Here is a 24,483-nt window from a genome sequence, read left to right as displayed (position 1 = left end):
GAAGTCCGCGGTTCGAACCACAGTCTACCACAACTTGATTTCCATTTTATAATAGTAAGTTGTTTAAAACTTGTTGAAAATAGCCCCCAAAATTGAAATACTTGGGTAAATCATTGAGATTTGCACTCGTTGCTAAAATACCTTGTGTTTCGTTGCCAGTTGAAATATTGTACATGCATGAGTTTTGGTTTTCTGTAGTACCTGCATTATCCAATTTTCTTTTGTAAAAAAAGACGCATCATATTGTACATTAAGCCATATCTTCATCATAATCTTTAGTTAGTCTGCCACTTAATTGCCTTTAAACAAAATATTATGTAGCTAAGTATTAGTGTCACAAACTTTTGCTGTACAAATTTCAAATTAGGTGAATTACATTCAATAATTAATTAATTAATAATTAATACATTCAATTCATAATATATGTATGCGACATCAATACACTACAATAAATATAAAGCATTAGCAAAGAAGAATGGAATAATATACTTAACACATACAATTTAAGTATAAATTTGTATGTATGTACATGAAAGTTTACCAAAGAACAAAAAATATGGTGAAAAATATTAAACAAAAAAAGAAAAACAAACTTGTGCACGTAAGTTTACTTAGATATTTAATCATTTTGATACAAAGTCAAACTCCTGGGTTTGGTTTTACCTTTGTTTTGACCATCAAATGTTTTCTTTCACCTAATTAGACATCTTTAGAATGGTAAATTGTTTACATTCTATTGTTTTATTTTTGCAAAAGCAGTAAACAAATGTAAAACCAAACCAAGTTTGATTGATTTTAAATTAAAACAATGAGGAAGTTAAATGCTACAGGAAATTGGATACAAAAAATGTTTTTTTACATGAGGTAAAAATTAGAGCATTTAATTGTGCGGTGAAGTTTCACTAAAATGTGTGAAAAATAATAATAAAAAATATTTGAATAAAAGTAAACTACTTTAAATGACGTCACAAGTTCATCTAAATCAACTAATGATAGTGTTGGGATAGATTTCCAGTTTCCGGGAAGCCAACCCATTAATCAGAACAACTCACAAAACAGAACTATAGACATCACGAGAGGAGTAATAAAAATAATAAAAACTTGTAAAAATCAAAGTGAAGATAACATGATAAATAAAAATTTAAAAAAAAAATTTTTTGGCTTAGGTTGATAGACTATTAACAAATATTGTTTTTTTCTTTTAATCACTGAACTTCCTCATTAAGTATAGTTTTATTAAGACATAAATAATACAAAAACGTTTCTAATTTACTTGCTTATCAAGTATTATATGCATGCATTTTTACTAATAGGGACTTGAATTTGTTCTCACCGTTTCCAGATAGGTGGTGTTATCTTAGCCTTTTAACATCAAGCAATACTACAGCCAACTTCATCGTGAAGTTCACCATTAGGCTTAAAATGACAGAAAATGTTATTCTGCCAAAGTGCAAACAAGATTTTTTTTCATAGCATTAAACATGTCAAATTTCATGTAAAAAAATAATATTTGCGCGGAATTTTATCGCATTGATTTTTTCAAAAAAATCTGCAGCTGAAGCACATAGAATTCATGTGGAGACTTATGGTGACCTTGCTCTGTCGGAACATCACCGAACATCATTATCAACATCATCATCATCTCTGCATAATGATCAGCTGGATGTAGTGTATTGTGAGCTTCTCAAACCCAACGAAACCACCACGGGAGATCGCTTTCGACTACAATTGATGTGTTTGAGCTGAGCATTGAAGAGAAAATGGCCACAATACCATGAGAGACATGGCAAAATAATTTTGCAGCATGATAACGCTCGGCCACATGTTGCAAGTATTTTTTTAAACAAAGCATTAATTTTTACAAAAAAGCAGCAATAACTTATTCAAGTCCCCATTATATACTTGAATCAATCATAACACCTGACTCTACTTAATTAAAAAAAATATATTTGTGACAGCTGTTCTGCCTGTAAAGTGTTTGATTGACACAATGCAAAACATTTATGAGATCATAAAAACACATTCATTAATATATCAAAAAGCAAACTTCATAAAATTACTGGAAAACAAAAAAAAAAAAACAACATGCTTTGGCAACATCCATGTCAAAAAATAACTCATTATTTCATACCTCAATTGGAATGGCATCGTAAATAAGATTTAGACTTTCTCTGAAAATTTTAATAGGTAGCGAAGAAAAAATTCAATTCCAGATTCATGTATTTATTTCACACGAGCTATTTATCTAATTGTACCTATACAGTAGAATAATAATTTCACTTTATTCAAACGACATCCTTACACACAGAATGATAAACTTTCAAATTTACACAAACAATATTTTAAATATATTAATAATATAAAAGTAACATGACTAGTTTCTATTTGACTAGAGTAATAGGTACATTATAAAAACAAATTATTCACGTATAAAAACATACAAATGATTGCCAGCACCTAAATTCATAATTTAAAAACGTTTGAAATAAGTACTTGGAAAATACATGTCATAATATACATATTATACATACATAATACCATATTATAAAAAGTTATTGCGCAATTCACACAAAGTGGGAGTCAGACTTATTTTTGTTGAAACTTAATAAGGTTCATATAAATAACTTGCTAATGAGTATGATATGTTCTATAATTTATAAGTAAATGGGAAAATGCAAACAAATAATTTATATAAATACAAACATAATGTCACCTTTCATTCAATAATTTTGTGAAATATAACCAGCACCTGTGTGATAGTGAAAAACAAATGTCTCCCTAATTTCATTAAACATGATACTTAGATTAATTTAATTGATTTATAAAAAAAGATACAATTGATTTTACATTTTCTTTTTGTAAACTTCAAAGGCGCATGCAAATACATATTATATTAATGTTCCAATAATTGATCAACATTCAAATATGTTATTCAGTAACACCGGATAGTCACAGAATGGAAACATACGATGCACGGAGTGTGCGGACAAGAGAAATGCAGCTAAAGTAAAATTATAGTCTTGTGCCATCACCCAAGCTCCCCCAAAAATAAATATGAATGATGTTTGTTGGAAGAACTTACTAGCAATATCTTGCATCGGGGCCTGTAAATGTCTAAGGAGATGGGCATTTGGATCTCCACCAATTTTCTGTCTTTTTCGTTTCAATTCTATAACACATATAAGTAGTTTAAGTAAAACAAAATAATAAAAAAATGCTTAGTCATTAGAAAATAGTTAAAAATTATGTTAAGAACAATACATTGTAATAATATATTTTGGTTAAAAAAGAACATTAGAAAATTAATTTAAATAATACATTACAATATTGTACATGTTATATAGTATATCAACACACCAAAACAATTGGACTAATTTTTAGATTCTTGATTGGATGGAGCCATGAGGGGAAATTTTCCTCCTTCCACTGGAGAGTAATAACAACTCAATTCATCAAACTCTGACACTGTGGCATGAGGAGCTAAGGCCATATACAGGGCATAATGCTCAGCATCTGTTAGATCTAAGTTATCTTGAATTTTCCTAAGCGCAGACGCATCTATGGCTAACACATTTTCAGCTACGAGAATAGTTTCGCCGTCAGTTGGGGGGAATGCTGCCCGGTTATTGGTATTTAGGGATGCTGATGAATCATTATTGTCAGCGTGCAGTGAAATATGAGTGATACTGTCAGTATAACGAAGAGAGGTCCCTAATGACAAATTTCCCGAAGAACCCTTGAGGGATGTGTGAGAAACATCCTGCTTAAACTTGGAGGGCCGCTGGCCAGAAATACTACTGGCGCTCCTGCCTACTGGTTTTCCAGCCTTTCTATCTGCCGACTGGTGAGTGGGAGATTTGTCTTTAGTTTTTCTGTTAAAAATACGCGACAGGAAGGATCGCTTCTTGGGTGGGATAGAAGGTAAGTTTTCTGGCAAACAATCGGCAGATCTGGCAACAGTGATCTGTTGAGGACGGCCGAGCAGCTGTTGTGACTGTGAGGGAGAATGAGATAGAGGAATGGGTTGTCCAGGTTTGAGAATTTGTTCCACGGAGCTCACAGACAATGTTTGAGCTCGCGGGCGAAGTGCTTCCATAGAAGGAGTTTTGCGAATGCGCTTTGGTGGCAAAGGGGGAAGTTTCTCATCAGTATCTCTCTTCAGAGGTGCCAAATCAATGATGGGACCTTTATGAGTCACAACATCTTCGTAAGATATATCAGGTTCAGTAATGGGTACAGGATTTTTAAATGCTAGTTGAAGACTGCTGTATGTTTTTCGATCGTCGAAATCATCTACATCCATACTCATATCTTGGGAATTATAGTTTCCTAGAGCAGCAATATTATTTAACCTCGTTTGATTCTCAGAATATATTTCATCGAGTTCGGCCACTTGATCCAATAGTTCATTAAAATTTTTATCGTGATGTTCCGATGAACTGGAATTGTTAGAATCTATTCCATTTTCTTGCGAATGCATCTGATCTTCGATTTTATTGACTTCATCACAAGGAGTAGTTAGATCAACTGTTACATTGTGATTGGAATTGTTATCAGTTTCCATTGAAGAAGCTGTGGCAGGGTGGTTACTGTTATTATTTCTGTCTGTAGAGACACTAGTAACCGTACCTTCAGAATCAAACGAGTTTTGTGGAATTGGTTTCCGTTTGTTCATATCGGAAGCCAAAATTTGACTGAGAAGATTGAAATCTGTTTTGCGACGTCGTGACAGTAGCCCTGTCCTACCTGAATCCAATGGGAGCAACTCAAAAGGCAGCGCCTCGCTGACAGCTCCATCCGATGGTCTTCTAAGTTGAATGTACACCTGGATAAAGAATGCTCGCGTTAGCATAATATTGATATTTATTTAGTTACGAGTATATTCAAAGAACGAGTAATTTTAAAAGTTCAGATTTTTTTTACTATGTTGAATGTATTTTTTTCTATTATGTAAAAAAAAATATTTATGAGCTTTGAAAAAGAAATATTACTGCTCAGATTATTCAGCACAACTTAGAAAATCAGGAACTGCAAACGTTTGTGTGTTAGTAGTATTCAATAAAATGACTTATCGAGAATCAAGTATATAACTGCACATTGTATTTTATTTTATTAAAATTAGTCGCTTTTCTCTCTTTTAAACCTTTATAGAGATGAATTCATTTAGTTTTGATATTTTGCTGTCTTTGTGTACAATTTTATGTCAAGCCGACCTCAGGTGTTACAAGGCCTTAGGGCTGCAGACCTTAGGCTTGGGAAGCTTTAGATATAATTAATTAATTCATCATCACTGCCAATTACAATGTACATTTATGATTAGATATTTACAAAAACATGTTTTAAAAAAAAAAATGCACAATAGATTAAGGTACAACACATAGTCCATTAAAACAATAGTAAACAGAGACGAATGAGTCACTAATACACATTATGATACATAGTTAGAGAGGAAGAGTCTAAAACTGGTAACCCAGCATGGAAATATCCACCTCTCTTGGTAGGCTGTTCAACAGACCAATTATTCTCTCCACAGGCATCATCAAATGGTAAATTTGTCCCACATTTAGGAAGAACAAATGGTCTGTGTTGCTTAGCTCTTAAATAGTTGCTCAGTATATATAATTTTATGTGCTTTAAAATGCTGAGATTATAAATTAACCCGTTCAGAAGTTTAAAGGCAATGCTCCTTTTTATAATATACTGAATACGAACCCCCCACAAAATGCTTTGGACAAAAATGATGATTGATAGAAAAGGATGGAAGGAGATTTACAAATTAATTTGTTTGCAACTTTTGTGAGTAAAATTACAGAACAAAATACTATACATGGTGCATCTTTTACTTTACACTCTACAATTTTTCTTCATTAGATCATTTTTTTTTAAAAATAAATAAAATGGTGTAGAAGCATTTTTATAATGGAGACTCAAAAAAAAATTTTTTTTGACTTTATTATATAAATAAAAGACGAGTTATACTTTAATCCACAAATTTGGAATATCCAGTGACCGGTTTCATCGCTTTCGCGACATCTTCGAGACTGGTATCTTTATTAAAGAGTTCAATGTATTTATACAAAACAGAGGTAAGGATAGATAATTCAAAGTTATATGAAAGTAAATTAAATAAAGTTATTTTTATCTTAAGGATCATTATCAATTTTTTATTTTCTTCGGGTTAACTAATGAGTTGATATAATGCTATTTTAATGAGTTTAAGTATTTTATTTTATTTTTAGTGTCTCATCCTTCGTGAGTGTGGTTTTGTAAGTAATGATTTCTGAAAAACAAAGGGTAAAAAGCGATGAAACCGGTCACTGGATATTCCAAATTTGTGGATTAAAGTATCACTCGTCTTTTATTTATATAATAAATTACAATGAACTTCCATCAAGAATTTACACTTACAAACTTAAATGTTTTAATTTATGACTGTTTCAAAATTACCTTCACTGGTTGTTCTACATCTAATGTTTTGTATCGTGGTGCTCGGAATGCGATGGCAACTTGCTTGTGGACATTAGCATGCTGAAAGTCCCCCCATCCTTCCCACACAACTTGACCATCAGATTCTTCATAAAATCTTATACTTATATCTTCTTTGGCAACCTGAAATCAATTAAACAGAATTTATTATGAATATACTATGGAAATAAATGGAAATATCATGTAAAACAAACATAATTTCATCGGTTGTGCTACATTTACTATGTTTAATTTAAATGAACTGCCTGAACTTGGATCAAAATGCTATGATCTCAGCTTGGGTAACCATTTTTTCTTTCTAGGGCAATGAGGTATTGACTGCCACCGCAAGTGCATGAATTGTGTATACCCACACCACTGATAAGTTATTTGAGTGATAGCCATTGTAATTTTGGATCCTCGAGTGAGATTTTAAGTTGAAAAAGAACCATTGGGTCACTGTCTGTTCAAGATCAAGTGTTTTGTTTAACCCGGAATCCCATAGAACCTGCTCGCGAGAAGAAACTGTAACATCAAGGTGGAGAACCTTAGTATAAGGTGAGTGCTTGTATTAATTTGGTATTGTGCTCAAAGCAGAAATATTAATAATGCGATTTGCAACCAACATTTTTAAATCTGCAAACCAATGATCTATCAATCATGCGCCTACCTTTCATTCGGAAAATGACGTGATCATGCATAAAAAGTTATGGGTTATGGGTCATAATAATTTGAAAGCATTAAATATTGACTGAACATAAACATGAACAGAAATGGAGGTGTACGTAGCTATGCAGGATTGGAGTACAACAGTTGAATAAATAACAAGGCGACCTCAATAGCTAATATTTTATCCACCTAGACAGAAAATGGTGTGAAATCTACAGCAGATTTTATCAACTTTTCTTGAAATTTATTCTCTCAGAATAAGTTTTAAATTTGTGTAATAATATGTAACAATATTGTTTATTTCCTGCCCCCACCCAATAAACGTGTATTTAAAATCCTATGTAAATATCTAGTTGTAAATGGTGTAAAGCTGTAAATATGTTTTATTATTATATGTATATATTATATTAAATACTAACATACTAACTTGTACATATTATATTACTAACACATGTGTATATATGTAAAAAAAAAAAAAAAACTACTCGACACTGGCCAGAACACCCAAGTTGAGATGTGAAAAGGCCATGAAAAAACGAAGAAGAAGAAGAAGAATATTGTTTATTGTCATTTTGTATTTCAAAAAGATTTATTGCTTTGAAGTGACTTGTAAGTTAGTTGAAATTTCATCCTGATGAGTGATGATATAAAATAAGCACTAGAAACATGAAAGTGCACTTTGCACACTAGTGACTTAATCAGTTTTTAGTCATGATACCGAACTACATAAAACAATGGGTTGCAAACTATCCCTAGCTAAGGCATTTTTCTCCAGATTCATTATCAAACTCTTATCTGCACCGATGGCGCATCGAGTACTGCATATGATCATCTGTCTATCTGAGAAAGCTAAGGTGGTCATCCAGGGTTTTGGATCCATTTCATACATAGAACTGTATTCTTTGTCCGCCTGGACACGGACAAAGTTCCTAACATTCCGAGATGGCCTTCGTGGTTTCACGGGATATAAACAGCACGACAAATTCACGGCATTTTGATCACTCTCGTTTCCATCAACCAACTCTTTTGTACTTCAAAGGATTACAATAATGAGGAAGTTCAGTGCTGCGGGAAATTAGATATAAACAGTGTTTTTTTAGGCATGGTAAAAATTTAAGCATTTATGGAGAAGTTTATCAAAAATATACAAAAAAATTAACAAAAACGGTTTTGATAACTGCTTCGCAACGTCACAGGTTTACCTGACCACATGTGAGCCATAGCCAGTAAATTATAGCATTGCTATGTTGTTGTGGCAACCATAGGGGATCATGATTGCAACCGGCAACAGATTTCCGGTTTCCGGGGTAGCCATGTTTTTTGCCAATTTAGCGGATATAAATTTTAATTGTAAGGGGTTCAACTTTTAAATGTCAGAAATCAAAATAAACTGTTTGTCAATCTTACAAACTAATCTGGTCATGTCAAACGAGGTCATAGAATACGATATACGAGATACATAAAATAAAATATTTTTGGCTTAGTTTGACAAAAAAAAAAAAAAAAATTAAATATAGCTGAACTTCTTAATTGATATGTTTATTTATTTTTATTGATGTTTATTTATTTCTGCACCACAACAGGCCAGGAAGCCCAATTACAGTGGTGAATTACATCACAGAACACCCAGGCTTGAGAAAAATCACATTTTAATTCGTGTGTGAGTCAAGCGTCTTGACCACTACACCACGGAGGCCGCCAAATGTATGTAATATAAATAGTTTTAACCTTTTCACAAAGTAAAATAATTTCCCTGCCGCCAGCTACAGGTGCAGAGCAGTGACTCATCTTGCATATCACCAGATCACTCATAGCTTTTTTGTCAAATATAGTGTCAGACGCCACGGGCACCAGGGGAAGAGTGAAGCGACCCGCATCCTTTCCCTCCAGGAAGACTTGGAAACAAAGTCGGACTGCATTCAGATCTATACTAGTTGGCTGCGCGCGGTGGGAAAATCCAGCTGAAAAAATTACAATTTTATTTATTACTAATAAATAATATCATACATCAAAAACACAATCTAATGCGTCAGATGTTTTTTTTGCACCACAACAGGCCAGAAAGCCCAATTACAGTGGTGTATTACAGCACAGTACACCCACGGTAGAGAAAAATGACATGACATTTTGGTGTTCTCATTGAGAATCGAACCCAAAACCTTCCGTGCATGAGTCAAGTGTCTTAGCCATTAGAACCACGGAGAACATTTTTAAATTTTTTTTTTTATATGGGAGTTGCTTTATTATTTACCTTGCTTATAATATACAAGGTTTATATTTCAAAAAGTGGATTTTTCTGCTATTAAATATCTTAAAATTTATCTAAACTATTGGGATCAGGAGGGATATATTAATGTGGGCTAATCAGGAACTTCTCAGCATGAACATTTTATTTACATGTTACCGGAAATGTACAAAATAAGACATTGTAAATAATTCCTAGGAAATATATATGTATCATCTCTAAAATCCTCAGGAAAAACACATTTCTTAGGAAATTTACATATTTCCTAACTGGCACCAGGAAACGTTTTTAATTAAGGTTAACGGCGATCGTCAGTGGAGACCTAGGGGCTTATTTGTAAATACCCAATGCCTTATCCATTCGGGATGTTCCGGAATCCACCCATAATGGCTTCGTAAATAACAGACATGTTAAGTGGAGATACCTGGGCTGGTATTCCGAATGCAATTATAGCTCGGTATAGCTCATTTTTACGTACTAAATACGCATTATAGTGCGCTGTAAATGTGTTCAGAATACCAGCCCTGAGGTAATAAGATATCCACCCCAGTAATAAAAACCAAATTCTTTTATACGACATTTTTGCCGTAGCCGAGATAATACTACAATGAAATCGAGAATGTTTTTGTTGAGGACATTAGCAAGCGCCATTCGGTAATGATTTTGTGGCATAAGGAAAGAAAAAAATGATTATCTTGTAATAAACATGTGGGTATCTTTGTTTCTTGATTTTATATGTATATTTCCTACTACTACTACTGTCTAATTAGACATTGTTTTAATATGAAAATTCTTAGGATCTTTATATATTTTGTAGGAATAGTGTGTAATTAAATATTCTAAAAAAATCATTTTCTTAATATAACACATTTCCGGTAACATCTACACACAAATAAAGCAAAGAAGAAACGTAAATTCCATGTACATGTTTTTATTTTCTTGTATTTGTTCAATTTCTTCCTTGATTATGATAAAAAAAGCATATCCTTGATGATCATTTTTAAAGTGATTATAAAGACAAAATTATGATTTTTAACCATAAAAAAACAAATTCAGATTATAATGCGAATAATTATGGAGTAATTGGAATAAAAATACAACTAAAGGCAATATTTTTTACTGTTTATGGAGCCATAAGAATTAGAATGGTTGATTCGTGGGTTAATTAAAAGGCACAGTATATACGTATTTCTGCGGTAGTATTAGAGTTGTTCTCCACTCTGGGACTTAATATTTTTTATTACTTTAACTACTTAGTTGGAAATGGCTCATTTTTTTTACCAGAATGAGGCCATTTTATGCAAATAGATATGAAAATAAACAACAATGCTTGGAATAAGCGATCGACTTAAGAGCAATATAAATTTGCAAAGTAGTAAATAAAATAAAAGGACTTACTTTTATAAGGATCCACTCGAATTTCTTCCCGAACTCTGAGAGCTTCTTCTATATCTTTTTTTTTTACACATTGGATTCCTAAATTGCTAAATGAAACACACATACTGTCAGAATTTATTTCTACTGTGCAGACACCTTTTTTACAGCCGTCCTTCCCGACCAAGTTGTGGGGGTGTGGTCTGCGGAAGGAAAAGTAAAGTAATTAGATTTCTTTGCAAAATAAAGATTAAGATTGCATTTTGGATAGTAAGGATAAAGAGACAATTTTACAGAAGGGAATATATAGAAGTCAAGGCATCTACAGTGCTTATGACCTGTCATTGGCTGGTTCAAGTGGTCACATTACACACTGTGTAACATTCACCATTCTGCCTAGATTTAAACATCGATATTCCTTCAATTCTTCCATCTGAAGATCTTTGTGAAGTTAAAGAGCTGAAACTTTTATTGATGTGGATGAGATTCCTAGAGATGCCTAGACTTCTATATTCCCTCCTCTAAAATGTTCTCCATCTCTGCTGTAATATGTTAATATTAACAGCTCCTCAGGGGGTTGAATCCAGTTCTTGTCTACAAAAATTTGGACAAACTCAAAACATTGTTGGTAAGGATAAAGGACAAACCTGTAAGGTGGGTCTTTTGTGACGCAAGAGACTACCACGACAGCACGACCTCTGTAGCCTACTATTTCTATGGTTGGATATGTTTTGTTTTCTGGTGTACTATGTACTCCGGGTATGGATCCTGCAGATCTTCCTTCGCATTCATATCGAAACCTGAAAAAAGAATTGTTGAAAACATAAGAATAATAATTTATTATAGATAATATACGTAATCATTAAAACACAGTCAATTCATTATACAGTTATTATTGATTAAAACATACTACCTAAAACTCCTTAGGCATTAAAAATTAAAATATATATTTTATTGAAAACATTATCAAACTATTCTTATTCTTATAGATAAGCTCCTGACATCACTGCAAACTGTGTATTAAATTGTTCGGCATATTATTTTTTAAATATATATATCATCGTTGCGCCTGCAATCTTTCTTTTTTAAAAGTATTTTTAATTTCTCATTAAGATTACACAACTTTGTTTCAGCAAAATAAATGGAAATATTTGTTCATAATAAAATTATGTATTTTCCTTTTCTCATCAATAAAAAAATACGTGAAAAAAAAGCATCAAAAATTGTTGAAATTATCAACAAAACTTTTTTTTAAAGTCACTTAACGGATATTGCTGGCGCAATGGCAACATATTAGGGACTTGATAGCGACTACTTTCTCCCATCTTTCTGGCAGCGTACGAATACCACCTCAAAAGCACCACTAGTATTTTGAGGTTATTCATGAATTAAGCAATTTTTTGGCATCTGCATAAGAATGTAAGTGCTGCTCAGTCAGGCCGAAGTCAGGAGATCGATAAAAACGAGTGGTAATCAGAAGGAGCAATGTCCGATAAATACGACGGTTGGGGTAAGACTTTCCATTTAAGCGTTTCCAAATATGTTTTGACTGGCCGAGCAACATGTGGCCGAGCATTGTCATGCTGCAAAATTACTTTGTAGTGTCTCTCCTCATATTGTGGCCATTTTCCTTTAATACTCAGCTCAAATGTATTAATTGCTCGGTGCAGAGCAGAGCAGAAATGGTGATGATGTTTGGTAATGATCCGACCAGATGTAAAAAGGCTAGGATAAGATCATTTATTGCTCTACTGGGAAACAGCGAGAACTTGTTCCAAGTCCCTAATATTTTTTGGGTAGATCCACTGTAGCGACCCTACGTCTTCGAAGAGCGGGGCAACTGAGTGGAGGGCAAAATCTAATCTAGCACAACAAAGTAATTTTGCAACATGACAATGCTCGGCCACATGTTGCTAGGCCAGTCAAAACATAAGATCCAAATCCAAGTCCTTAAAATATTGAGCTATTAGAAAGGATGCGAGCGCTCTCACATCCTCAGGTATTATAACCAATGTTACCCTGAAGATGAAGCTTTATTTGTGATATGAAGCATCACATTCACTGAAGTACTCTCTTATGATAGAGAAAATCCAAAAGAAGTTTCTGAGATATCTCTACATGAGAGAGTGCGGGTATCCTTGGCTCTACCCGACCGAGTTTCTCCAGGGTATGCTTGGCTACAACAGTTTAGAGACTAGAAGGAATGTGTATTTGACTACACATTTTTATTGATTGTTGCGCGGTATGATCGATAATTCTGAAATTATGATGAGCATTGGTTTGTATGTTCCTGATAATTACCTAAGACAGCGTCAGCATAGATTGTTTCATATTCCAATATTCAGGACCAACCTGCCTATGGTTATGCCTGTTGGAAGGTCTAACGCTATGCTGAACAACATCGCTCTGGATATTGATCTGTTCCATGTATCCGAAGGGGTTTTCCGGAGCAGGATTCTTCTACTACTTTGACATGAGTCTCTTTCGTGTATTTATTTTTTTTTCTTTTTTATAATATGTACATATTGAATATATTTTTGTAATGTATATGTTATTTTTAAAATAAATGAATTGAATTGAATTCACCTAAAATGCATATACGTTTTTCATCATTCGCACTGTGTAACCTACACCCAGGAGTTTCATTCTAGGGTGTTTATTCAATCTGTAGTGCCCTGTGAAAGCTCTCGTGATAACCCTCACTTGGTTTCGGTTTAGTTTAATTAGGTTGAAAGTCAACCTGATCAAATAACTTAAGGGGTATTTCCATTAAAATTTTTGAACGGACTATTGCCAAGGGAGGTGCCAATTTTTTTTCAAACTTCATACTAGTGAAAGAGTGTTTATTTTTTACATTTTTAAACATATATTTAATTCCTATTAAAAAATATATTTTGATTATTATTTAAAACGTGTATTAAGAAAAATAAAAGGTAGGGAGGCACAGAAAACTATGTTTTTAGGGAGGCGTAGTAGCATGCGGGCTGGAAACTGCTGCCTTAGGTTGTTAGAAATGAGATATAATAAGTTTTACAGATGGGACAAAATTTATAATCCTTATTTCCAGCGATTGGTAGTTCGCGGTTAGAGCTGTAATAATAGGACCAATACTTTAAATGCATCTCAAAACTATTTTTTTTTTAACTGGCCGGACACATAACTTCTACAAATCTTAATCAATTAACTTGAAATTCTTAACACTACCTTTAAAATTATATTATCTATAGAAATACGTACAGATTTTAATGTACATTATGTACTGTGCACTAAATACAACAGATCTGCATAATTATTTGGAGTTCTGCACATGCGAGCCAAGACAGAATTGTAAGCGTAGTTTGTGGTATTGTATCCCCACTGAAACATGTGTTGGAGTCTGGTGGTAGGAACCACTACAAGGCGAGTTTCATGAACGATTACCAGGGACAGTAATTTTGAGCAATTTATTAGAGTGAGCTCAGCAATTGTCAGTCTGGTGGAGAGCAATGGTTACCTTAACTTAGACATTAAAGTTTGGTAGTAAATTTTAAGCACAGGTTTTCCTATCTTTAAATTGTATGTAGCACAATAACTTTCGCTGAACTCTTTTCAAGCTGAGAGAGTTGCAGAGTATTTCAGATATGATCACATCAGAGCACAATACAAGGATCACATTGAAACAATGTTGCTAAAATTTGTTGAATTACGGATAATGAATTATTTTCAAAAATAGTATTTATAATATTGTATAATAGCGTTTAAATTAACCTAAGTGCCTTGGATGCGGGTTGCTCTATGATCTTGACGTAGGCGTTCCGCCTCCGGTGAAGGGACCCCGAGGCGGCGGGCGGCTGGTGAGCGAGAGACAGAGGGGGCTCTTGATTCAAGTGTTGCGAGGGCCCCGTTAGGGGTCCACCACCACTGAACATTTCTGGTTCACACCGCTGTACCGTCGCTTCGTAATTTGGATCCGTTGTTTGGATAACCGCAACTAAAATTCATACAACTTTTATTAAAAACAATTGTATTAATCTTTTTTTATGATATTCAGAAATAAAATCATGTTTTGTAATTCTATAAATAGGCACAAAAATATATCTTCTTCTTCAGCCTGTAGCCATTGACTCCTGAACGCAGGCCTTCTGCATCCTTCTCCATGCCAAACAGTCTTGGGCTATTTGCATCTACGCTGCCATGAATGCTTTACAATATAGTCTCTCCAGCAAAACTGGGGTTTTCGTTGCTTTTGGTACCAAGGATACAAATCGTACATGATTGTTCTTTTTAGTTCTTTTTTCTACAACTTGCAGCGTCGCATGTCACATGTTGTCACTGAGTGAAAATTGGGTCTTGCAATAAAACTGTTCCACGAATATTATCAAATATCTTCAAAAAATGTAAAAGATGACCATGGTTTCAGGTGATAAACGGAAATCACTAAATATTTCTGGGAAAAGAAATGTAACTTGATGAATATAACCAATGAGTATTTCCTTATAATTAAGAAGAAAATACCCGAAGACCCTACAGTAAGTAAGTAATACTTACGGAACAATAGTTTGATGTGTTATTTATTTTATTTATTCTTTTACAATTTTTGTATTTATTTTGTTATGTGAAGTTTGGTTATGTTAGGATAGGTTGTGTTAGGTTATGTTAGGATAGGTTGGGTCAGGTTAGGTTAGGTTAGGATAGATTGGATTAAGCTAAGCGATAAAATATTATTTTTTATAAAACTAACTTATGTTCTATGCAATAGAGCCAAAGGGCTTCTCTAGTGAATTGTTACTCAGAGGTTTCACATATATTCACATATCAGCGGCAAAAGAAAAGAGCATCTACTGTCATGTCAATAAATTGGTAGAATTACCATCGAATTCGGTAAATCGGTAGATTCAAAGATTATACATGGCAGAGCTCCCAAAATCGGTAGATCTACCGAAAAATCGTGACATGTGATATGCCGCATCTCAAGTGGTAGAAAAACGACTTTGTTTTTTACGGGTAACTCTTCAGTTAACAAATTATCATTTACAACTATGTGTAAAGTAAGGTTGTCATATATAGTATATAATTGATATAACTACTTATGTAATAGTTTTGATGTTAATAAAATAAAATAAAAATATGTTGAAAAACATTTAAAACCCTAATAATGCATTTCCAACAAATCTCGCAATGTCAAAATCAACAATGTGATAAAAAATAATGTCAAATGCTAAATAATTTAGTTTTTCCATAAATCATTCTTATTAATAGATTTTTTAATTACTTCACTATATGAAGCTAGTTTAATAACAATATAAATAGATTGCATCTGCATGTATTTTAACTTATGCTGTGTATTTAAATTGTTATTGCATAGTAAGGAAATCACTGTACACATTTTTAAACTGAATTTTGATATTGCAGAAAAAAACCTGATTTAGAATATAAAAGGATTTGGTATTCATATTTATGAATAAATTATAAATAAAAAAATATGTACTTACGGACATCACTAATATTGATATCGGATTGCTGACCGTTCTCCTCATTATCTACTTCACTCGATAGATCTCCGTCTGAAAAGGGGGAAAAAAAATAGTCCATGTTTCTTTCATATAATACAACTTTGTTAGGAAAATTTAGTACAAAAACCCACAGCAATAGACAAAGTATGAGACAAATATAATTACAACAGAAATGAGTCAATCAACGTATTATTTTTACGTAAACAAAGACTAAACACATTTTCAGAGTAAAATTCAAACCATCCAATACATACCATTCTAGAAACATTTTTGAAGCTTAGATATATTTTATTACGCACACTCCATTCCAGTAACAAGCCAATAACAAAAAATATACAAAATGTATTTAAAGTTTTAATGGGTATTCTCATTATTGCTTCTTTACCTATTAAAAATAATGTGCATAATTATATTAATTATCGACAAAACAAACTTATCAAGTAGAAATATCTTAAAACTAGTGCAATAACTATTGTAGTATCTACGGTATAAATGAAAATGACATTTTAGAAAAATTACAATATTTACCCCTTTTTTACAAGAATGCTTTAATAAAGGTAATGTAAATCTGTTCTTTTAACTTTTATTTATTTATTTAAAACTTCAAGTACAAAGAATAAGGTACTTTGGACTTATGGCTTAAAGCAATATTTTCCAGCCAACCAAAAAACAGATTGGTCAAAATTTTGGACTAAAAACAACATACCAAAAGATAGGTACATACATAAAGTATTAAATAAACCTAATTAATTTTTAAAAAACCGCTGTTCTTTAATTGCGAGATAAGGCTTGCACATATTAACTTTAATAAAATAAAAAAAGTGCATTATGGAGAGAGAAAGATTTATCAGCCAGAGAAAATAAAAACATTAATATTGTAATGGAAAACAGTAATTTACAAATAAATAAAATCATATTCAATTAACAACACGATTACAATAAACGTTGAGATGATCAGAGAACCTAGGATAACTTTTGATAACAAACTTAAATTTAACTATCACATTGATTACGTCTCCAAGAGAGCATTAAAAATCCATGGATTTATTTTGCAAATAATTAAGTCATTCAAATCCCCAAAAATTCGTAACTTGCTTGAATTTAATTACATAATATAGTCTCCTAATTATAATATTCATATAGTGCGGATGGAATCGGTTCAATGTTAATTTTTAAAATTGTTAATATCTAGAAATGGATTAAATACTCTAATAATGAACTATTATGATCATCTACAATACTTTCACATTTTCAGTTTAACGTTCAGAAGGGTTTTGGCTGGTTTAATATTCTTGCATAAAATAATATCTAACTATAAAGATGCCCATGCTATCCTCGCTCAGATCAACTTTAATGTATCTCACCGTAACTTGCGTACCAATGCTGTCATTGCTGTGGAAAATTTTAGAACCAACGTCGGAATCTTTTCCCCTCTGTCAAGGATCCACAGAACAGTTAACGAAATTTCACTAAAAAGTACTGTCAAAGTATTCCTACAGCAAAGGCATGCATTCAAGAAGCAAGTGGTGTTATCACTCCTGACTTGAGATAACACACTTTCCATGTCTGCCTAGATCATGCCATAACTATACCCATTTTACATTTAAATAGATTCTAAAATTAATTTCAATATATTAGGGACTGTTGATTTGTAGTTGAGTTGTATCATTGTGAACTAATTATTTGATTTTGTTGTAATGTAATGTATTTATTTTAAATAGTTGTACAAATAAAATTTGAACAGTTAGATATACCTTAACTAATAAACATTATATGTATACAAAAATAAAACATTGTTACAAAATCCAGACGCTTTTCGATGACACTCTATTTACCTGTATGAATGTTTGTTTTTAACAAAGATCATCGCTGCCCCACTAAATAATGCGATAGACCCAGCATCCCTAATCTCTTTTGGCAACTCATTGAATATCTTAAGTCCTTTATGATACAGATTGTTTTGGGTTACCTGGATTCTTGTTTTGGGGAGTCTGAAACCTTCACCTCCCCTTATAGGATAGCGATGAATTTTGTTATTACGCTGAACATCATAAAACATGTATTCGGGCAATAATTGATTTTTAATTTGAATATGAACACTTCAGAATTTGAAATTAGTCTTTGCTTTACCAAAAAGTTCAGTACTGTCAACATATGTCAAATTTTTGTAAACCTGCTACATCTCAATATTGTCCTCATTCCCCGATTCTGAGATTTCTGCATGACATTATATTGATTTTCAGAGCTCAGAAAGAGAACACTAGAACAATAATTTTAATGTGGCAAAACAACTGCCTTAAAAATTATATTACTTTTGCACAGAGATTTTTTTATTCTATTTGAAAATCCTACATTTTTAGAAGTGTTGTTGTTGATATACTCAAAATGTGAAGCAAACTTCAGCTTATTATCTATTATTACCCCTAAATATTTTATTTCTTTCACTTCATTTATGTTTTCCCCGTGAATGTTTAGTTTATTGTATTATTGAACTTTTTTATTGCTTACTTTCATGAATTTACTTTTTGAAACATTTAATTTTAATTTATTTATTTCCAGCAAATAAAATATTGATTTAAATCTATTCACATCTCTTGCAAGCATCATAAACATTGTTTTCAGCCACATAGAGTAGAGTGTCATCAGCAAAAAGTTTAAGAGAATAATATTTTAAGCATTTAACAATATCATTTATTTAAATAATTAAATGTATTGGCCCCAAAACTGATCCCTGTGGATCTCCTAGATTAGTAGTTTTTTTTAAAGATGGTGCATTTCCAAATTTTGTTTTTTGTGTTCTATCATTTAAATAATCAGTAAACCATTTTAGCTCATTTTCAATTCCCATACTTTTTAATTTACACAGTAGTCTACTTCTTTCGATTGTCTCGAATGCTCTTTTGAAATCTAAGAAAACGGCTACTATACACTCTTTCTTATGAATACAATATTTCCATTGATATACAATACAATTTACTGCAGTTTTACACGGGTATCTGTTTCCAAATCCAGATTGTCCACTCACTAATATTTAATTTTTTCAAGGTGTTTAATGAGCTGTTCTTTCACTATATATTCAAGAATTTGTTCATATTTAAGCAAGATGTTTACAGGTCTAAAATCTTCAACTTGCTTTGCATTGTCGACTTTCGGTATCGGTGTTATTACAGAGTCTTTCCATTTTTTCAGAAAGACACCCCTAATTGTTAACAGTCAATGAAATTAATTTTATATGTACATATACTCGTATGTGTGTATGTATGTCACTTGTAAGAACATAGACAATTCAGATATTTATTTAAAATTCAAGCAAATGTAATAGGTAATTTTACCAATATTAATTCACAGGATCCGATTATGAGGGCACAAAAAAATGTCTTAAAACTAGTGATGTATGAAATGTTTTATTTCTGTAAAATCAATGTTTTTTTTTTTTAATAAGAGAAATACTCAAGTTCTTATTATTTACTCAAATATTTAAATTTTCAGACCATTTCCTAAAACTTGTAAATAACTTGTGCTGGAAATCGAGTTGTGGTAAAGTGGGATTTGAACCTGGGACCTTTGGTCCATGAGTCCACAATACTACCACGGGACCACAACCCGGTTCATGTAATTATATTATTTTAGAGATAAATCAAAATCGATAATAATTATTAAAAATTACCCATTATTTCATTTGTAAGTCCCACACAGCACACAGCTCAGTGTAATAAAAAATGTCTAGTCATTTTTAGGTGGGGACTGTCTATTTTTAAATACAAACCAGACAAATTCGTATTCACTCTAATTCTATAGATGTGGGTAATAAGAACAAATATGTAACATATATCGGTAATCCCTTTTATATCCAAATAATTACAGATATTTATTGATTTCAGGGTGCATATTTAAATTGAAAATATATTAATTTGACTTGTTACAATATACAAATAAATTTTGTATCTCTTACACTATTAAAAAAAAAACAATACATAAGTACAATAGTCCATTCAAATCTTTGATAACCTTAGCTTATGTGTGCGTAGCAAAAAGTTTTCATATAAATCATTCAAATGTGCGTGCTTACACAAATAAAAAATGTATATTTACTTGGTTCATCCACAGGCATTAAATTGAATGTACTGTACAAGAGATAAAATAATTGATTAAAAAATATTATAAATAACTAACCAAATAATTAACTAATAATATAAGTCATGTTAAAATAAATTATAATTATGTTTATTGTTTAGAGTTTACTTTGCACTGGTTGGTAATTTATATGATTGGTAAAATATTTTAATACAGAAATAGACCTGTAATTTAGCCATTTTTAGACCTTATGTTCAGTATTTTGCATTGTATCATATTTACAATTAGCACTTATTTATCCGAAAAACAAGCGGTTTAGTCACAGAGTTATGCAGAAAATTTTCACATACAAATAGGAAAAGACAAGATTTTTTGAAGTATTTGAACAAATTAGTAATGTTTTTCAAGGTTTCTTTAGATGACCTTTTTTTTTTTAATATTACATATTTTTCTACTGGTCTGACGAATATAGAAACAATTTTTCCCATAAGAAAAAACTAGAATTTCATTAATCTGTTTCCAACTCCTAAAAATAGTACAACAATGTATGTACACAATATGTTATTGTAACCTTTATATTAAAATGTGAAGATTATTGAATATTATGAATATTGAATATGGGTTGATGAATATAGAGGTTCCACTATATTATGTATAAGTATGTACACAATATGTTATTGTAACCTTTATATTAAAATGTGACGATTATTGAATATTGTGAATATTGAATATGGGTTGATGAATATAGAGGTTCCACTATATTATGTATAAGTATGTACAAAATATGTTATTGTAACATTTATATTAAAATGTGAAGATTATTGAATATTGAATATGGGTTGACGAATATAGAGGTTCTACTATATTATGTACAATTATGTACATAATATGTTATTGCAACCTTTATATTAAAACGTGAAGATTATTGAACATTATGAATATTGAATGTGGGTTAACGAATATAGAAGTTCCACTGTATTTTTATGTGACTGTTATTGTAACCTTTATATTAAAATGTGAAGATTATTGAATATGATGAATATTGAATATGGGTCGAAGAATATAAAGGTTCTACTTTAATATGTATAAGTATGTCCACAATATGTTATTGTAATATTTTCCATTCAAAAAATATTTACAGCTAACTGGCCTCAAAATTTAAATAATTGGATAAACCATATCACAAATATTTATTTAATTTAATAAAAATAAAAATGAGAATGGCTTAATTGAATATAAAACGATTTATTAGGAATTATATATAAATCGGCTGGTGGTCCAGTGGTAAGCGCTTTTGCCTACCGTGCAAGAGGTCTTGGGTTCGATTTCCGACAAAATTTATGTTAAATATATATTTTTAAATATGTGTTTAAACTGAAAATATTTAATAATTATATTATAAATAATCAGTGGTTTTTTAAAATTAAATAAGCCTGAGTGAAGAGAAAAAATGCTTATATAGTAACGGCCAATTGCATCATAAAAAGTCCAGTAAATTTTTTTTTATAGTTAAATAATTGTTGCATTTTAGTCAAAACGGGCAAATTAGTTCTTTTAATATACTTTTTAACCTAATCCATTTTGTTCATTTTGGCGAAAACGCAACAATTATTTAAATTAAAACTTTTTTTAAAGATAACTTTTTTGAGTTTAACCGGCCCTTAGGCAGACAATATGTCAAATAATAATATAATTTTTATTTATTTATTATTTATTTCTTGTTATTATTTATTATTGTGTGTACTTAAAACATGTAAGTATACATGTGTACTAATTATTAGTCAAATTATATTAAAAAATACAATTATTAGTCAAATTATTACAATAGCAAGCTTACAGCTTACTTACTTACCAAAGGCAATATTTAATAACAATGTTTAGTGATGTCAATCTCTATTATTGTACATTGAATATACAAACATCGGTCGAGGTTGGGGGAAGATATAACAATTTCATTTATTTTTATATGTTTATGCCTATTTGGCAGACTATACTATACAACACACTTAAAATATAATAAAATAATTACAGTAAGAATGCAAACACAAATTACAGTTGCAATTTTAGAGGGAAAGGAATGATAAAACGAAATTACTGGACCGAGGAAAAGTCATGTCAAAAATTATATAATTTATAAAGTTGTTTCATCTTGTGAGAACTTTGATATAAGTTGAATAAAAATATTTCTGAAAAAAATCATTAATAAATTTATAAGAACTATTCTGTGATTATTAAATAAGTTTTACATTTTTTTTGTCACAAGCTATTCAACGCCGAAAACGTGAAAAAAACACATTTTCATAAAACATAAAACGGCTTTGAAGTGGTTGGTTATATTTGAATATCAATAAATGTATAAAACACCTCAAATGTTTACCTACTGTGGTATTTAAAATACGTAGATATAAAAAAATATATATTTGCGAGTTAAAAATTAGAAATTGCAGAACCACAGAAACACGCCAAATAAAAATATATATCGCTATAAAAATAAAAATAAAAATATAATAATAATACAATTAATAAACAAAAAGGAAAAGTAAGGTAAATATCCGAAAATATTTCCACAACTTACCTACCACAAACAACAAAATAAAGTTAATATTTTTGTCGCGTTTTTATATAGTTTGGTTGGCAAAACAAATAAAAATATAATTTAATCAATTATTTCTGTTGCTATAAGGAAATGGGATAAAAATCTCTTAATTCGTACGGTACTTAGGTATATTAAATCTCCATAAACAATATATTTAATGTATGAGAAGATCTTAGAAATTTCATTTTTTAGCAATGGAAAACACCCTTAAAACAATTATCACTGAATTAAAAATAAACTTTACAGCATTACTATAATATTTACTATGATAAGCATGTTGTATAATTTGCATAAATTTCACAACATGAAATAAATAAATAGTTTAATCCAGTTATGTAAATACATACCTACGTAGTTAATTTAAGGTCACAAAAAAGGAAATGGATTCATGAAAGCCGAACAATAAAAATAATTTTAATAAAACTAAATAAAAACACTTAATACCTTAGAAACATTCGGAAAACAAATATATTAAATATGTAGTTCTGAATAAGCACAAATCTTACTTTTTAATAACGTACGGGTGTATAACTCGAAAATAGTATTTTCGGGGGTATATCAACACGTACCAGTAAAAAATAGGTATTGCAAATTTGAAAATACAAAAATTAGGTAAATTCTACACCGTAGCGCGTCGTTCTTAGAACTACCGCAAAAAATATGTATGAAAGATTTTAAGCGAACATGCATTCTAACTAGATTCCGATAGGACTCCGATTATAGGTAATGTTCATTATATTATGTGGTAACTACAAGTAATTATGGTTGTGCCAGCTGATGTTAGACTATCAGTGATTAATGTACATATTTTACATGCAAACATAAAACTTTAAAACATATATTTGAAACAGTAAGTACAAACATGCACAGTGATACAAGTTATATCTACAAGCGCCACAACTTGTAAACTATCAAGTGTCATGCAATGTTTTGAACTTCTTGTTTACACACCTATACTACCGTTTTCCATTGCCATCTACTGGATTTTTATAAGAACAGTAAGTTGCGAGCCGATCCGAAGTTCCGTTTATAGCCGAGAGCCCTTCAAAAGTTTAAAAGTATGTATAATGTATTTTCGTACATTCGGAAAGAATGTAGATTAATTTACACATTTAAGCACAACACTATAACATTTTATTTAAACTTCCTTGAAGTTAAGGACAGCACACGAAATGGATGTAATCCAAACACATACCTCTATCAACATGATCCTATAACACAGTCGTAATTCGTAATTCACTCGTTCGAAGAAACAAGTTATCAAGGTCTCGTCTCAATCACAGCGCGCACGCTAGGCGGCCAGTTGTCGGAATTTGAACACAGTTGTTTAGTTAAGAATAAACTTTAACTTAAAGATATGTTTACTTTTTAAACTACAGAAAAATATAACAGTTAGAAAATCTCCGAAATAATCTGCACGTCTCAAACCGGTGGAACGAAGGAGCGATGTGTACTCAATTATTTTAGGAACAGTGACCACAACTTTCGAGCGATATGATACTTGTACGTAAGTTCACAAGATACGATTGGCTAAACAAGTCACATGGGATACGATGACGTATCAGACG

The 24,483-nt window shown here is 31.4% G+C and overlaps 2 protein-coding genes across 6 annotated transcripts in view; one reads left to right on the top strand and one right to left on the bottom strand.

Moving 5' to 3' along the window:
- Positions 1–24,483, bottom strand: part of LOC148273231 (embryonic polarity protein dorsal-like) — a 26,112-nt gene extending 1,629 nt beyond the window's left edge. The window contains exons 1-10 of one of the 5 annotated variants that reach the window (XM_088238973.1): positions 24,111–24,483; positions 23,867–23,957; positions 16,225–16,296; positions 14,501–14,723; positions 11,401–11,553; positions 10,778–10,956; positions 8,863–9,095; positions 6,448–6,609; positions 4,747–4,825; positions 3,083–3,169 (exon numbers count right to left, since the gene is read on the bottom strand). In XM_088238973.1, coding sequence (XP_088095099.1) covers positions 3,083–3,169; positions 4,747–4,825; positions 6,448–6,609; positions 8,863–9,095; positions 10,778–10,956; positions 11,401–11,553; positions 14,501–14,723; positions 16,225–16,296; positions 23,867–23,891 — 1,213 coding nt within the window. In that variant the 5' untranslated portion in view covers positions 23,892–23,957; positions 24,111–24,483. Of the gene's footprint in view, positions 1–2,848; positions 4,826–6,447; positions 6,610–8,862; positions 9,096–10,777; positions 10,957–11,400; positions 11,554–14,500; positions 14,724–16,224; positions 16,297–23,866; positions 23,958–24,110 lie in introns of those variants that run through there. The other 4 variants (XR_015824627.1, XM_088238974.1, XM_088238972.1 and 1 more) reach the window with 4 other exon arrangements.
- Positions 6,789–24,483, top strand: part of LOC148273230 (uncharacterized) — a 40,011-nt gene continuing 22,316 nt past the window's right edge. Inside the window, exon 1 of the mRNA XM_088238976.1 lies at positions 6,789–7,023. The gene's annotated coding sequence lies outside the window, so the exon portion shown is untranslated. The remainder of the gene's footprint in view (positions 7,024–24,483) is intronic.

The sequence above is a fragment of the Micrasema longulum genome, unplaced genomic scaffold (genome assembly GCF_059751315.1).
Source record: "Micrasema longulum isolate JH-2025_06_02 unplaced genomic scaffold, ASM5975131v1 h1tg002029l, whole genome shotgun sequence".
Taxonomy (NCBI): Eukaryota; Metazoa; Arthropoda; class Insecta; order Trichoptera; family Brachycentridae; genus Micrasema; species Micrasema longulum.
This window is presented reverse-complemented; position numbering and strand designations above follow the sequence as displayed.